The sequence below is a fragment of the Panthera onca genome, chromosome D2 (genome assembly GCF_046562875.1).
Source record: "Panthera onca isolate mPanOnc1 chromosome D2, mPanOnc1 haplotype 2, whole genome shotgun sequence".
In the NCBI taxonomy this organism is placed as follows: domain Eukaryota; kingdom Metazoa; phylum Chordata; class Mammalia; order Carnivora; family Felidae; genus Panthera; species Panthera onca.
The window spans coordinates 54067160-54084873 of record NC_138349.1 but is presented as its reverse complement, the minus strand read 5'-3'; the positions used below and the strand labels follow the sequence as shown (position 1 = coordinate 54084873).

The 17714-nt window shown below is 36.9% G+C and overlaps 1 protein-coding gene across 2 annotated transcripts in view; it reads right to left on the bottom strand.

Moving 5' to 3' along the window:
• Positions 1-948: 948 nt before the first annotated feature.
• P4HA1 (prolyl 4-hydroxylase subunit alpha 1) overlaps positions 949-17714 on the bottom strand; it is an 89440-nt gene continuing 72674 nt past the window's right edge. For both annotated transcript variants that reach the window (XM_081790528.1, XM_081790527.1), the window contains exons 11-15: positions 11237-11290; positions 7964-8029; positions 4053-4121; positions 3447-3543; positions 949-2019 (exon numbers count right to left, since the gene is read on the bottom strand). In XM_081790528.1, the coding sequence (XP_081646654.1) occupies positions 1949-2019; positions 3447-3543; positions 4053-4121; positions 7964-8029; positions 11237-11290 (357 nt within the window). In that variant the 3' untranslated portion in view covers positions 949-1948. The remainder of the gene's footprint in view (positions 2020-3446; positions 3544-4052; positions 4122-7963; positions 8030-11236; positions 11291-17714) is intronic.

The following is a 17714-nucleotide window of genomic DNA, read 5'->3' as shown; positions in this document are numbered from 1 at the left end:
GCATCCAGGGTTGGTATGTAGCCCTCATTTATTTTAATGTTCACCATAAGAAAAAAAATTGCAATGACCACTGGACTCAAAGCTTTTTACTGGATTTTTTTTCCTCCTTTCCATTTGGAAAGAAAAATGGTAATGTTGGAAATGTGGGAGGGTTCTGTAAGATCTAATACTGAAAAGAGTTTACTGGTCCCCATAGAGAGTCTAGGTTGAATGAGGAAATTTGTAAGAGTATGTCATTGCTTCCGAAATATATATTACTTTTATTCTGTTTGCTAAAACACATAAGGTAAGAAAGGTTAGTTTCCATTCATTGAACTCCCATTTTATTTCTATCCTTTTGCATTTACATTGCTTCTAACAGGATTTTTTAAAATCATGTATAAAAAAATCTAAGTAAATTAAAGTACTAAAGGTCATTTCCAATATTTCTTACTAAAATAGCTGTGGTGAAACAAAGTATTTGGGAGAAAGGAATTTCACAGTTGATTTAATACCTTCTTACCCAAACAACCAAACTCTTCCTTAAATATTTAAATAGTGCATAAAGGATAAAGAGCCCTTGTATGAGTTAAGATTCACCATAAGAAATGTAAAAGGTTAGTTTTAAGGGTCAACTGATATACTTCTTTGGGTTCATGGCTTTATATTATACCACACTTTTGGATAAGAGAAAGTCTTAAGTACCATTATTATAGTAACCTTATAACCACAAGTTGTAGAGCTTCTTTTGAAGGAAACATATTCTGATTGAATGGCTGAAAGTTCAGAGTTCTACCATAACAGTGTGACATGAAAGTGAATGAAAACCAAAGGGATAGATCTAAGTCCTCTGTGTTAAAAAAAAAAAAAAAAAAAAAAAACACACACACACATCCATAGAAATCACCTGTTGTCACTAGAGTATGCATTCACATTCAAATAAGAAAAATACCACACAGAAAACAGAAACATTTTTAAAAAAAGATTTAAGATCATAAATAGGTCATTGTTGTCACAACACATTTCAGAAGTGGAAAAAAAACAGACATTTTGGCCTTTTTAGAAAAAAGATTCTTCTTTTTTTTATCAATTCCCTCATCATTAAAAGGACTTGTACATTTTAAAATTTCCAGTCTCCTAAGGCACGATATTTATTTTATCAGAACGCCAATATCATCACCCTGCTATAGCAGGAATAAGAGGCAAGGTATTAGCATTACAAAAAACAGCAAATTTTAAGGGAGAAATAAACAGACTAATGATCATTTTAGTTAAGAAGGCCCACTGTTGTTATATAGGGCTTTGCAATAAAAAACATTTTTAATCAAATTATTTTAACTCAAGCAGATTTGATTCACCACAGAGGAGCTGTGAGAGAAGAATGGGATTGGTAAAATACAGTATACTTTCTTTAAAAAGATTTGAGAGGAAAAAAATCAACTTAGAATAGCATATGGAGGGGTAAACATCAAATGGAACCCAGATTAGAGGTCTAGTTTACTCCTAGTCTTTAGGCAGATCCAGAAAATAAGACTAGGTAAATGTAATACCTAGGTCCAAACTATAAGGCTTATAATCACATGGTCCATTCTAGCCTACCCCCTACCAACTGAGATGTAGTGAAATACTATAATCAGATGCATAAAGTGTTTTTTTTTATCCAACCAAGAAGTTCTTTAAGATATAAATGTAAAAATTCCTTATTTTTTAACTCTACCTTGCTTTATCCTCTGTGATACCAACTGAACTTTAAAGGTTTATATGTACAATATGGTGATTTAGTGTTACTTTTAAAAGGAAAAAAACTCCACAAAGTTAGTGATTGTCCACAGATGAAACATGGGATGAGGTTCATGACTGAAACCAATCATGGAGTGTTAGTCAATTGTAAACTCTTGAAAGTTAAGACTGGGAAATGTGCATATCAGACACATTAGAGTATAGCAGGAGAGGAAGGGAAGCCTATTTGTCATTCCAATTCTGATAAGGTGCATGGTCTTCGAAATTCTTGTCCACGTTCATGGAGCCATTTATTAGATACTGTGAGAGAAAAAAAATACATTAATATTCTCCACTATCTAAAGTTTAATTCACTTGTAAGAACTAGGCCTATAACAAAGTTTCTACATGAGCTAAAAGTTCAAGACCAAAATAAGATGAAGGCAGATGGTACCTAGGCACTCTATTTAAAAAAAAAAAAAAAAAAAAAAAAAACACACACAAAACTCTGCTAAATGTTGGAAGCACATGAGAGTCTACGTATGTGCATTTCCTAAAGTTTCTGATATTTAATGTAAACCTTGAAATGAAATGCAATTGGAATGAAGATGTAGGTAGAGACAGAACATTGTTTTACCTGTTTGCAAAAATACTATCTCTAATACAGGGACATTTTAGAGATGAACACAAAGCCTCTACCGTACAGGAACAATTCTACAATCAATCACTACTATTATGTGCTCATTAAATTTCCTTGATTCCAAGATACTGCTTTTTAATGTAACTCAAACAGAATTTTCTACTCCTTCTTTATCATAGAACCCAATCGATGGCTTCAACATGTACAAAGTAAACTAGGACCCATAATTACTCTTATCTTTCTCAACTCCTATATCCCATCTATCATTCATCAAAGCCTGCCACTTTTCCTTATATATCTCTTCAGTCTCTTTACTCTCCAATCCTTTTGCTACTACCATAGTCCAGGTTTTCATCATCACCCACTTAGACAATGTAAGAGCCTTCTAAACTGATCTCCACTAGCCTCATTCTAGTCCAGTGATTCTCAAACATTATAATCATCAAAGAAGGTTTTTAAAATCCTAGCAATCAGGTGTCACTCCTTAGTCCTGCTATGCCTGAGACAGTAGCCACTAGACACATGTGGCTACTAAGTACCTGAAATGTGGCTAGTGACACATATTGAGAAGGATTTATGGGGTTAAATAATATGTATAAAAATAAATTCACCTGCTTCTATTTCTTTATGACTGGCCACATTAAAAACTAGCATGACCCTGACCCTGAGTGCCTCTCTAGCCTCACACTAGTCCTGGCCCTGGTCCCTGACATGCCTGGAAAACATACTGCTCTCTCTTCAAGACCAAATTTTAAAATTAAGCTTTGAAGAAGCCTCCCAACTATAAGGAGTCATCATCTTCTGTATACATCTCTGTATTAGTGTGTACTACACTATATTCTGATTTATCCATTAGTGTGTCTCAGACAACTGTACACTCCTTGAGGGAAAGACACTGTCTTATTCAACTTTGAGTCAAGAAGCGGGACTACTGTTAAAATCTGTCATCAGAATTCTGATCTATTGAAAGTAAATTTATATTAAAATCAGAAACTTGGTTGGTTGAATCCCTTTCAATGTTAGGAGTTTTGTTTTCTTTTTAAGATATAGACTACCCTAATTTCAAAATATGAGACAAAAGTCAAAAGAGAATATAGGAAATATTTACCCCATTTGTTTCCAACTAGCACTGGACAGGCCGCATGCCGTGTACTGTAATCTCCTTCTCCACTGGCAAACAGATTATACCAGAAAACAGCAGTTCCCTGTGGAGAATAATACAAAATTATCTCCAAATAAGATATAGGTTATCACTTTTTGTAGTAATTAAATTTTCCTCTGTTCCTGTGGAATTACTCCTCCATGGCAGCATTATATCTTCTCTAATAAAATTCGGAAAATATGACTAAATCATTTACAAAATTTTGGTGATCACATGAAAATGTCAATACCACAAAGCTGCCTGACAAAGGGAATTTGCCAAAACAAAGCTAACAAATCTTACAGTAGTAAGATGGAGGTTCCATCATATGGAACCCATTTCAGAAATGCAAACTTTTGAGTACTAATCCTTGGTTGTTCATTATTTCTAGGTAATCATTGTAAAGTGTACCATAAACATATTTAAAATTTTACCTAATATACTTAAGGACTACATTATCTCTATCTTTAAAAATGTTATTCATTAATTAGACTGTGAAACAAAGGTGCATCTCTTCCTCAGGGAAAAAAAAACAGACCCACAAAACTAAAATAACAAATGAACCAAGTTTACCTTTTTGGGCCAAACACTAGCTCCTACTTCAGGAAAAACAGTGGCTCCTCCTGCTGACACATCACTCATCTGTAAGAATTGCAGACAGTATTATCAGAAGCACTGGTATAATAAAGTTAAATATGCCATTGTGAGGAAGGCATGATACTGCAGAGGATATGAGAACATCTGGACTTCTATTTACATAGATAGTTTGTGCAGGCTATTCAGGTTTTTTTATATTTATTTATTACTTATTTATTTGAGACAATGTGAGTGAGGGAGCGGCAGAGAGAGAGAGAGAATCCCAAGCAGGCTCCATCCACACTGTCAGTGCTCAGCCCAATACAGGGCTCAAACCCACGAAACTGTGAGGTCATGACCTGAGTCGAAACCAAGAGTTGGACGCTCAACCAACTGAGCCACCCAGGTGCCCCCATGCTACTCAGTTTTTAAACAAAGATGCTGTTCTATTCTAGGTTTATATACTTATATTTAAAAAAAATAAAAGTAAAAGAAATGATAAAGTCAGGAAGGGAGATAGGGATGTCTTTTATAGCTACTTCTTTTATAGCCAGAGGTTAAAAAAAAAAAAGAGGATTTAAAATCAAATCAAGTAATACAAGGGTATAATTATGTATTTATTGCACTAGAATATAATCTCCATGCGGGCATGAATTTTCATCTATTTTGTTCATTGCTCAGCTTTAATGTCTACAGTATTTATAGCAGGTGCTCCTACTGGGTATTTACCCAAAGAAAATGAAAACACTAATTCAAAAGGATGTAGGCACCCTTATGTTTATCGCAGCATTATTTACAACAGCCAAATTATGGAAACAGCTCAAGTGTCCACTGATGAAAGGATAAGGAAGATGTGGTCTATATATACAACGGAATATTATTCAGCCATACAAAATGAAAGCTTGCCATTTGCAACAACATGGATGGATCTAGAGAGTATTATGTTAAGCAAAATACGTCTGCCAGAGAAAGACAAATACTGTATGATTTCACTCATATGTGGAATTTAAGAAACGAAACAAAGGAACAAGAGACAAACCATGAAACAGACTTCTAACTGTAAAGAACAAACTGATGATTACCCATCCATCCCCCCTCCACTCTGGTAAACAGGTAAAGGGGATTTGGGAGTGCACTTGTGATAAGCACCAGGTGTTGTATGTAAGTGTTGAATCACTAAATTGTAGAGCTGAAATTAATATCACACTGTACGTTAATTATACCAGAATTAAAATTTGGAATTTTTAAATGTAAAACACAAATCTTCCAAATTAAGGGATCACATGGACAAAATGAGACAGGAAACCAATCATGCAGTGAAGATTTTTTCACAAGCAACGTAAGTAGAACGTATATACAAAGACTGTATCATAAAGCAAAACCCAACTGTGCTATATCCAAGAGTCACATCTAAAACAAGAAGCCTTGAAACAAAAAGATTGCCAGGCAAATGCTATACCAAAGAAAATAGAATTTGATCTTAATATCGGACACAGTTTAAATAAAAATAAAAGCACTGAGATAAAGAAGGATATTGTACTATGATGAATACATCCACTGGAGCAAAGAGCTAACTTTGAAGAAATGAAAAAGTTGTGCTAAATGGACCATGTAGGACAATACTTAAACAATGGCAGGGGGTGGGGGGCAAAATTACTGATCTACTGATCTAATCTAAAATGCTATATAATTAAGATAGATTATATGTTTGATTGTTATATTCTAATGGTCAAATAATCTAATATTTATGGATATTGGACCAAATAATGTATAGCATCAATATTCATAAAAGCAAAAAAAAAATGTTTAATGTCTCAAACATCAGAAGAGATGACCAACCTCTCTAATAATACAAACTAAAACCACAATAACTGCCAATATAATAAGTGAAAGATGTACAGACCAAAAGGTTAACAAACATATCACGCTTAAAGGTAGGATATAAATTGGTACAATTATGGAGAATTCACTTCTAAAAAGTATACAAGATTTCACAGCATGAATTTTGTATAATGTATCATTGTCTCTCCTGGTTTTCCCTTTGTAATAATTCTCTCTCATCTTTAACATTATATGTCTCAAATTCTTTTTTAATCCTAAATCCTTTTTATTACAGTGCTTAAATCCTTTTTTTATGGTATCGTAAATCTTTTTAGAAACAGATAAGGTTGTAAGAGGGAAGGAGGGTGATGAGGTAGGAAGGTGAAAAGATGGGTTGCAAAGAGGGAAGGAGAGAGAGAAGAATGGAAGAAAAAAGTGAAAGACAAATAGGGAAGGTAGCAGGAAGCAATGAAGAAGGAAAATGAGACTGAGCAGAGATACACAAATTTTGGTAGGGAGTGAGATAAACAGCAAAAAGAGATGCCATTTTCATATCATTCAAGTGGGTTAGGGGGTGGACAAAACAATGAAATAAGCAAAATTTATGTCTAGACTTAAAATTCATCTTTTGAAGTTAACAAAGGTTACAACATTGTAGAAGGTTATATTTTCCAAATATACTATTTCCCAGTATTCCCTGTCCTACATGTTCTGTTTACGTGACACAGACATTCTTATTGAGTGGTAGGGTCCATGTCTCCTCCCCTTGAAACTTGGCAGATCTTTGTAATTGCCTTGATTAATAAAAGTCAGGAGAAGTGACATTATTTGACTTCTGAAGGTAGGTAATAAAAATGCCATGCACTTCAGCCTTGCTTTTTGCAGAGATACTTGCTCTTGCAATCTAGTCACCATGCTGGGAGGAAGCCCAGACCACATGCAGGTACTCTGGCCAAAGCCAGCCTCAACCTCAGCCTTCAAGATGACCCCAGTGCCAATCATCAACTGACTACAGATGCATGAATGATCCACAGCAAGAACCAGGAGTGAAGCCCACCTTACAACCATGAGACATAAAAATAGTTATTTTAATCTATTCAGTTTTGGGGTGATTTGTTTTGCAACAAAAGATAACTGGGGCAAATATTATGACCAAAGTTTTTTTTTATATGTTTATTTCTTTTGGGAAAGAGAGAGCGTGCAGGTGCACGAGCAGGGGGCAGGCAGAGATTCCCAAGCAGGGAACTCACAATGAGGGACTTGAACTCACCAACTGTGAGCCCATGACCTGAGCAGAAATCAAGAGTCAGACTCTTAACCAACTGAGCCACCAGGTGCCCCGGTATATAAACAATTTTAAAAATAATGATCATACTGTTTTGAAATTTTACTAAACAATGTGAAAATGGTTACCCTTAATGGGGCTTCCAGGATGCTATAACATGCTTTCTAGATTTAGCTGCTTACACCAGATGTATTCACTTTGTGAAAATTTCAGGTTATAGTACTTAGGATTTGTATACTTTTCTTATATGTATCAATAAAAAATTCAAAAGGGAAGTTTATTAAATGTGTGTGAATATATACAGAGATGCCTATATACACATATGAACAGTCCATACACCAAAATATCCACAATGATTGTCTCCAAATAGACTGTTAGTAATATTAATTTTTTTATATTTTTAAGTTTATTTATTTATTTAAAGAGAGAGAGAAGAGCACAAATGGGGGAGAAACAGAGAGAGAATCCCAAGCAGGCTCTGCACTGTCAGCGCAGAGCCCAATATGGGGCTCAAACTCACAAAGCGTGAAATCATGACCTGAGCCAAAATCAAGAGTCAGATGCTCAACAGACTGAGCCACCCAGGTGCCCTGAGACTGTTAGTAATAAGTTAAAATTACTATCTGAAAAAGTTACAAATGCAAAAACCCTCCACTTACTCAGTTGTAAAAACTTTAAATTAGGATGTTAAATAAGAGCTAAGGAAAACAGACATCTGAACATCAAAATAAACATCATGTGATAAAAATCCCAACTTAAAAATTTTAGCAAAAAAAAAATTTTTTTTTTAGCTAAAACTTACATAAAACAGCCATGTAGCAATTCTATTTCCTGTCCCCAGCTCTTTGAAAGCATCTGGTTCATCTTTCTGTGAATAAAACACAACAAATTCAATGGTATAAAATTCAGGAATGCAAATTATCCAGTGGCACTAAATACCAGTAATATGCTTAAGGGTATGCCAAAAAAACCCAAAAGGTTCGTTTATAATGTCTAGTGCATGATATACAGCAAGCACTCAAATACTTGTTGGTTGTTGATTCAGATTGTACAGTGAATACTTTTGATAAGACCACTGGGGGTAGGGGGGACCTATATTTATTAGCCTAAATAACAAAAATCAGTATCTACTATCCACAGATTATTAATTAATGCCTATAGTTTTAGCTTCCAAAGGGGCAGGGGGGAAAGAGCCTCTTAGCTACATTCATGAACTCTATTCTCTGCAGGTAAAGAATTTACCTTGAGATTTAAATTGAACTCATGGTCCATTCAAATGTTTACTGCTACTATGCTTGTCATTCTTTTGGACAGTCAGCACTTTAATCTGGCTGGACAATTCACATCTAGCTATTTAAATCTAAATTAAAATACAATACAGTCTCTTGGCAGTTATCCCAGAAAAATGAAAATGTATTTTTCACACAGAAATTTATACACATCTTTATTGGTAATAGCCCCAAACTGGAAACTACCTTACTGTCCTTCAAAGGATGAACAATTAACCAACTGTGGTGTGTCTATACTGTGAACTCCTACTGAGCAATAAAAAAGAACACACTACTGACACATTCTTTAAGAACTCCACTAACCTCAGAGGAATTATGCTGCTGAGTGAAAAGAGATACATACTGCATATAACATCTATATAACATTTCTGAAATGATAATTACAAAGAACAGATTAGCAGCTACCAGCAGTTAAGGGATGGGAAGCAGAAGGGTATGTGCAGCTATAAGAGCAGGACTGTAAGGGAGTCTTGCAGTCATGGTGCAGTTATGCATCCTGATTGTGTGGTACTTTCACAAAGTTACATATGTAATAAAACTGCATAGATACACACAAAATTAGTGCAAATAGAACTGGTGAAATATGAAATAGCTCCGTGTCTTGTGCCAATGCATATTTCTTGGTTTTGATAGTCAACTACAGTAATGCAAGATGTTAACATGGGGGGAGGCTGAGGGAAGGGTTCATAGGACCTCCCTGTACATTTCCTTGCAACTTCCTAGGAATCTGTAATTATTTCAAAATAAAAAACTAAGAAAAAAATTTAGTTGCACTAATGTCAGAGCTTGAACTGTACTCTTTCACATCATTCAAGACTCTCAGACATTTTTCAATAATTGAAAAAAGAAGGGAAAGACTAAAAATATATTCCTTGCTGGCCTACATAGAAAAAGAGTACAATTCTGGGATTTAAGCTAGTCAAGGGCCATGACACAATATAGGCTGTTTTCCTTCAAAAAAATGTACTCTTATTTTTAAAATGACAGTAGATCAAGAAGTTTATTAAAATGCCGGAGACAGTTCTTAGAATTCATGTATTTATGATAAAGCTTAATGAGGACTTGTATACTTGTATAATGTATAATTTATAGCTTAATGTGAAAAAAGTAAGGTTAATATTTATTAATCTTAAGCAAGAGTAGTACTTGGTAAAGGACAGCTTTTTAGCAAACTGCTTTCATATTATATATTCTCCAGTGTCTCTCTACATCTGTTTTGTATTTTTTATCTTGTCTCTTAATGTATTCTTATAATTTCTTCAGATTTACCAATTCATTCACTAATGCACTTCAACTGTCTCTGTTTTTTAAGTTTATTTATTTGAGAGAGAAAGCATGAGTGGGGGAGGGACACAGAGAGAGAGAGAAGGAGAGAGAAGGAGAGAGAGAGGAGAGACAGGATCCCAAGCAGGCTCTGCACTATCAGCACAGAGCCCAATGTGGGGCTTGAACCTAGGACCCATGAATTCATGACCTGAGCCAAAGTTGGATGCTCAACCAACTGAGCCACCCAGGCACCCCTCTCTAATCTGTTTTAATTTATCCATCAAACTTTAAATTTTCAACAATTACTTTTTTCTACCTAGAGCTTCTATTTGTTTTTCAAATATGTTAAATCATTTTGAGAGTTTATTAATTTTTATCCTTTTATTTTTAAAACTACTATACAGTTATTTTATATTCTCTGATTATTCAAGTACCTAACATCCTGGGGCTTCTAAATCTGTTGGTCACTTTAGTCTCACCAATGGTGTCTTATTACCAGGTTTTTTTTTTTTTAATGAGTTTGTATTTGGCTGACCTTAATCTTTAAAACTCTTGAGGTACTAGAATAAAGATGCCTGTCTTCAGGGAGGACATGAGTTTGTCTCTGCCAGGTACCAAGAAGCACTACCTAAATGAACAACTTTAATTTCTCCTCTTTCAGGGTAGTGAAATTCAAAATAAAAGGTTCACGTGAGAGCAGGCCTAGGCTTTCAAACTCCCAGAAGAGGCTCTCATACACATTCCATGCCCACCTGGATGATGAGAGGCAACTCTCCTTAAGGCTCCTGACTCCAAGCAGATTCTTTTCAAGGCTATTCTTTCTTTCTCTGAGGGTATAATCCTTTTGGAGATTCAGGTTTTATGCATCGGTCTCAAGTTCAGTAGCCTGCACAGTGGCAGGTCCTCTCACACAGCCATCAATCCTCAAAGCTCTAGATTCCTGGAGACAAATGCTTTCAGCTTCAGCTTTTTTGGCCCAGCCCCCCTTTAACTCTAATTTTAGTTTCTAGGTTTTCTTTGTTCATTTTGGGAATTGGGAATTTCCTTTACTTTCTTCCAGTCTCAGCAATGCATTTAAAAGTATCCTAAATTTTTTTTAACATCTAGGGGTTTGGTTTTGTTTTGTTACTGCTAAAAAGATTTTATAGAATGTCTATTCCACCATGCTTCCACAAATTGCAAACAGGCTATGAATTTTTACTACTAAAAGAACAGAATTAACATGTCATGCCTAAGCTTCAGTTAGAACTCCTACATTCTCCTTTTTTTTTTTTTTTAATTTTTTTTAATGTTTATTTATTTTTGAGACAGAGAGAGACAGAGCATGAACGGGGGAGGGTCACAGAGAGAAGGAGACACAGAATCTGAAACAGGCTCCAGGCTCTGAGCTGTCAGCATAGAGCCTGACGCGGGGCTTGAACCCATGAACCGTGAGACCATGACCTGAGCCGAAGCCGGACGCTTAACCGACTGAGCCACCCAGGCGCCCCTCCTTTTTTTTTTTTTTTTTTTAAACTTACCCGTGCAAAATCAAAATGGGGTTCATATTGTCCTCCAACTCCATAATTTGCTACCTGAAGAAGAGGAAGAAAGCATGCATTAAAAAAAATCAAGATTACTATTCAAAAAATCTGTAAGTCCTATTTTGGCCTCTTACATGATATGGTTAGGTACTTCTAGAGAAATTAGAAGCAAAGCAGTTGAAATCAATGACAGTTCCTAAGGAACCAAGGATAAAAAACTAAGGATAGCTACTATATATTTAAGAACCTTAGTTAATATGCCTTCTTTTAGCAAATTTTGAGGTACATGTTTTCCTCTAATATATAACTTAAACTAAAATTTGAATCAGAATTTTTAAATGTTTAGAATTAAAATATTATAGAATTAGAGTTTTGAGATTTCTATTATTAATTTTTACTAAACACTTATCTTTGGAATTTAAATCAAGACTCATGTTTTCCAAAGCCCCAAATTCTGGGAAACTCCCAATCAATTTTAATAAGATATCTTCCTACAATTTTAATCGGTAATGACAATGTCCCAGTGGGAAGCAGCAAAAGAGTAAAAAAGTGTCTGGTCTGAGTTTAAATTCTAGCTTTCTTAGTTACAATGTATGTAATTCTGAATACAATCTCAGTTTTCTTATTTATAAATTAAGGAGAATGATGCCTTCCCTTACCTCCCTCCTTGTATCCCAATCTGACACAATAAAAGGAGAATGTAATTTAAAGAGCACTACCAATGAAATGAAAGAAAAACATAATTAAAAGAGTGTTGCCCACAGCAAAGTCCAAGTCCTATGTGAATTATTATTACTCTGGATATTTTACTCCTTATATTGTAGACACATTGGGTTGAATCAACCTATTAAGTAAAACTGTATCACATAGCCTGAAAGATCCTGTGAGGGTTAGGCAGATGAGAATAAACACAGATCAGGAAAGAAAAAGATACATACAAGACCTTTTAGTAATATAATGAATACCAAGGAAATTGTAGATTACCATGGAATAAATGGCAACTTAATTAAGCAACTTAAATATAGGCTATCCTGCTTTTGCACAGTTCCAAAAGGCACACATCTAATGGTTTAGCTACTCATTAACACCAAAGTTCCAACAACATAGTTTAAATTTCAGTCACCAAAACATATTGACTATGAGAAATTGCATAAAGTACAAATGTTGCTGCTAGCACTTTAGTCCACAAATTACGATGTAAGTAACAATTGCACATCATGATGAATGACCAATCATATCACTTCTTTCAAAGTCTATCAGTGATTGGTCACTGCACATCTGTTAATTCATGCAGACACCAAAGTATGTAGTTGTGTTGCCTCCTTATCTCCCAGTGAAAACTCATGTGATATTTTACAAAAATGAATAGCTGGAAGAGGCAAATGGCTAACAAAGACAATGTACAGCAGAAAAAGGGAAAGTAATAATGCTCTAAGTAAAATTCAAATCAAACTTAAATGGCGATATAGAAAAAAAATGACAAGGGGAATGCTTCCACTTGTGCAGGTCAAGAAAATCTAGCTATGCAGCCAGAGGAACGTGGTGAAGGCAAACTTACCGACATAAGGAAAGTGATTGTGATGGAAAGGATAAAGATGTCTTGGAGGAAGGAAGAAATGATATTGGAAAAAAAATCTTTCAACCCACTGCACTACCCAGGTGCCCCAAATTTCACAATAAGAAGGAATGTTTAAACTATCCTTGATAAGTGTTTACAAAGATATAAAGCACCTTAATTCTCAATATTCACAATAAAGATTACCCAGACAATTCAATAGGGAAGAGTAGTTTTTAAATACATGATGCTGGTGAGGTGCCTGGGTGGCTCAGTCGGTTAAGCATCTGACTTCAGCTCAGGTCATGATCTCGCTGTCCGTGAGTTCGACCCCCGTGTCGGGCTCTGTGCTGACAGCTCAGAGCCTAGAGCCTGTTTCAGATTCTGTGTCTCCCTCTCTCTCTGACCCTCCCTTGTTCATGCTCTGTCTCTCTCTGTCTCAAAAATAAATAAACGTTTAAAAAATTTTTTCAAAAATAAACATTAAAAAAAAATTAAATACATGATGCTGGGACAATTGAATATCCACATGAAAAGAATGAAGTTGGACCTCTACCTCATATACAAAATTGACTCAGAATGGATCAAAGACCTGAACATAACAGATAAAACTATAAAACTGTTAGGAAAAAACACATGTATGAATCTTTGTGACCTTGCATTAGGCAATAGTTTCTTAGATAGCTAAAGCACAAGCAACCAGGGACTTCTGAGGAAGATGGCAGAATATGAGGATCCTAGGCTCACCTTGTCCCACGGGCACACCTAGATAATATCAAAATCAGTGTAAATAACCCAGAAAATGACCCAAGGACTTGCAGAACAGACTCTCCACTGCTAAATGTAGAGAAGGGGACACATGGAAGAGGGTAGGAAGGGCTGAGATGTGGTAGGGAGCCAAAAAGACTGTGAGACTGCCTGTGGGAGGGAGGGAAGCAGTGGAGTGGAGAGGGGAGAGGAGCAGACCTCCACACCAGGCACACCATGCATACGGGGCCTGTATAGGTGAGATGAATCCCTATAAACATCTGTCTTTGAAAACCAAAGGGGCATGGATTCTCATGTTCTTATAATCAGTGGGCTTACCACCTGGAACTTTAAAAATCAGCAAGCTCAGCTCTGGGAGAGTCTGAGGGCAGAAGGAAACTGAATCTCCGCCCTTAAAGAGACAGTGCACTGAAGAGCCCAGCTGACACACAGCATAGAAGAGGCAGTTTGAAAAATGCCACCTGAAAAAAAAAGAAAAAGAAAAAAGAAAAAAAAGAATGCCACCTGGGGTGGGTGGCGCCTGGGTGGCTCAGTCAGTTACTTCAGCTCAGGATCTGACAGTTTGTGGGTTCAAGCCCCGTGTCAGGCTCTGTGCTGACAGCTCAGAGCCTAGAGCCTACTTTGGATTCTGTGTCTCCCCCTCTCTCTGCCCATTCCCTGCTCATGCTCTTTCTCTCAAAAATAAATAAAAGTGTTTTAAAATTTTTTAAAAATGCCTGGGTATACAGGAAGGAGATTTTTTTTACTAATCTCAGTACATGAGCTGGAGGGGCAGGGATTTGAGGGGGACTTCTCTAAGAGCCATTTCCTTCCCCTGCCCCCTTCCCCAGCCTGGATTCACAGACACCTATGGGAACCAGGGCAGCAGAACACTCTCCTGCTAACAGTGAGAGCTCCGCCAGACATTCTTCTGCAGACATACCCCCTCCATCCCAAGCAGCCTCAGGTCCCCTCTCACAGCACACCTGCATGGACCTTATTAACACTGCCCTCCGAACCCTCCCCCTACTCACCGAGCTATTATATGGACCCACCCTTCCATTCCAGTCTGGGCAGTTTTCTCATGGTCTTCAAGCTCTCTCCCACAGCAAACCAGTGTAGATCTTGCAGGCACCATGAATCCCAGCCTGCTTTTTCTTGCGGACCTGCACTTCCAATAGACCCTTGGCCAGAGTCCATCCAAAGCAGTGCCACAAGCCTGGAAGTGTGCAAGTAGCCCTGATGGGGGCCTCTACCACTACAAAGTGACTCCTGCCCCAGGGAGAGATGAAGATAAATACACGTACCAGTCCAACTATGGCCCAGCAGTGGGCTGGGGGCAGACATCCGTCTGACTACAGGCCCTACCCACCAACAAAAGCTTCTCAGGGCACAACACAGGGAAAGCACCCTGCAGTTCAGTGCTACTCCATCTCTGGCAAATGTCTGGTCTGACTCAACTCAAGCCCAAGGTGGCCCTAGACTAGGTCACTAACAACACAGAGACCAAAACCTGCCCACAACAGGCAGAGAGTGCCATTGCAGACAACTGGACTAAAAGCAGTGTGGCTCAGCCACAACAGTAGGGCACATGCAACACACATAGAAAACATCCCTAAAGCACTGGGTTCTGATGAACAGGGGACAGTGCACTGCAGGGTACTATAGGACCTCTTTTTCACAAAGCCACTGTTTTCCAGAGTGGGAGACATAGCTGACTTACCTAACACAAAGAAACAGACAGAGTTAGACAAAATAAGGAGACAGAGGAGTGTGTCCCAAATGAAAGAACAGGACAAAATCACAAGAGACCTATGCAAAACAGAGATAAATAATATCCCTGATAAAGAATTTAAAGTAATAGTCATAGGAGCACCTGGGTGGTTCGGTCGGTTAAGTGTCTGACTTTGGCTCAGGTCATGATTTCACAGTTCATGGGTTCCAGCCCTGCATCAGGCTCTCCACTGACAATGACAGCCTACTTGGAATTCTCTCTCCCTCTCTCTCTGCCCTTCCCCACTCGCACGCTCTTTCTCAAAATAAATAAAGAAAAAAGGAATAATATTTAAAAATAAGTAAGTAAAGTAATAGTCATACTAGACTTGAGAACAAAGTGAAGGATCTTAGTGAGACCCTCAACAAAGAGATACAAAACATAAAAAAAAAAAAAAAAGAATGAATCAGAGATGAACAACTCAATAAGTAAGGTTAAAAATATACTAGAGGGAAATAAATAGTAGACTAGGGGAAGGAGAACAGATCAGCAACTTGGAGGACACAGTAATGGAAAGCAACCAAGTTGAACAGGAAAAAGAAAAAAAAAAAAATGAAAACAGACTAAGGGAACTCAGTAACACCATCAAACGTAGTAACATTTGCATTATATGAATTCCAGAAGGAAAAGAGAGAGAGAAGGAAGCAGAATATTCATTTGAAAAAATAATAGCTGAAAATTTCCCAGTTCTCGGGAAGGAAACAGAAATCCAGATCCAGGAAGCACAGAGAGCCCCCAACAAAATCAACAAGGAGGTCCACACTAAGACACGTAGTACTTAAAATGGAAAGCAGTAATAAACAGAATTTTAAAAGCAGCAAGAGAAAACAGTTACATAAAAGGGAAATCTCTTAAGGCTATAAGCAGATTTTTCAGCAGAAACTTTGCAGGCAGGAGGGAATGGCAGGATGTATTCAAAGAGCTGAGAAAAACAAACAAACAAACAAACAAACAAACAAACAACCTGCAGCCAAGAATATACTATCCAGCAAGGCTATCATTCAGAATAGAAGAAGAGATACTTTCCAGACAACAGAAGTTAAAGGAATTCATGATCACTAAAACAGCTCTATAAGAAATGTTAAAGGAGACTCTGTGGAAATGAAAGACCATAAGGAGAAGTATGAAGAGTAGGAAGCATAAAAGCAATAAAATTAAGCTTATCTATAAATATCAGTCAAGGGGCACCTGGGTGGCTCAGTCCGTTAAGTGTCCTACTTTGGCTCAGGTCATGATCTCATGGCTCGTGGGTTTGAGCCCCGCATCGGGCTCTGTGCTGACAGCTCAGAGCCTGGAGCCTGCTTCTGATTCTGTGTCTCCTTTCCTCTCTCTGCCCCTCCCCCACTCACCCTCTGTCTCTCTCTCTCAAAAATAAACATTAGAAGAAAAAATTTTTAAAAAATTAGTCAAGAGTTTCACAAAAGGATGTACAGTATCACACCATATATCTAAAATGTGGCAGGGGAGAGGAGTAAAAATTTAAAGCTTTTAGAATGTATTCAAACTTGGGGCACCCAGGTGGCTCAGTCCATTGAACGTCCAACTCTTCATTTCAGCTCAAGTCATGGTCTCGTGGTTCGTGGGTTCGAGCCCCACATCAGGCTCTGCACTGACAGCATGAAGCCTGCTTCAGATTTTCTCTCTCTCTTTCTTTGCCCCTCCCCTACTCGCCCCCCCTTTTAAAAATAAATAAAAATTTAAAATTTTTTTTAAAAATTTGTTTTAAAAAGAATGGATTCAAACTTCATAAACTTAAGTGGCCATCTACTTAATACAGACTGCTGTATGCATATGATGTTATATACAAACCTCATCGTAGCACAAATCAAAAACTGGTAATAGATACATGCAAAAAATAAAGAGAAAGGAATCCAAGTATATCACTGATGAAAGCCAGCTAACCGTGAGAGAAGAGAACAAGAAAGAAAGAACTACAATGGCAACCATAAAACAAGTAACAAAGTGCAATAAATACATACCTATCAATTATTTTGAATGTAAGTGGCCTTAACACTCCAATTAAAAAAAAACACAAAAAACAGAGGATGACAGAATGGCTAAAAAAATCAAGACACATCTATATGCTGCCTATAAGAGACTCATTTCACACCTAAGAGACATGCAGATTGAAAGTGAAGGGGTAGAAAAGCATTTATAGTGCAAATGGAAGTAAAAAAAAGCTTAAGTAGCAATACTTATATTGGATAAAACAGATTTTAAAACAAAGACTGTAAGAAGAGACAAAGAGGGATACTATATGACCATAAAGGGGACAATCCAACAAGATATAGAAATTGTAAACATTTACGCACCCAACATAGAAGGACCCAAATACATAAAGCAGCTAACAAACATAAAGGAAATAATTGCTAATAATACAATACTAGGAGACTTTACAC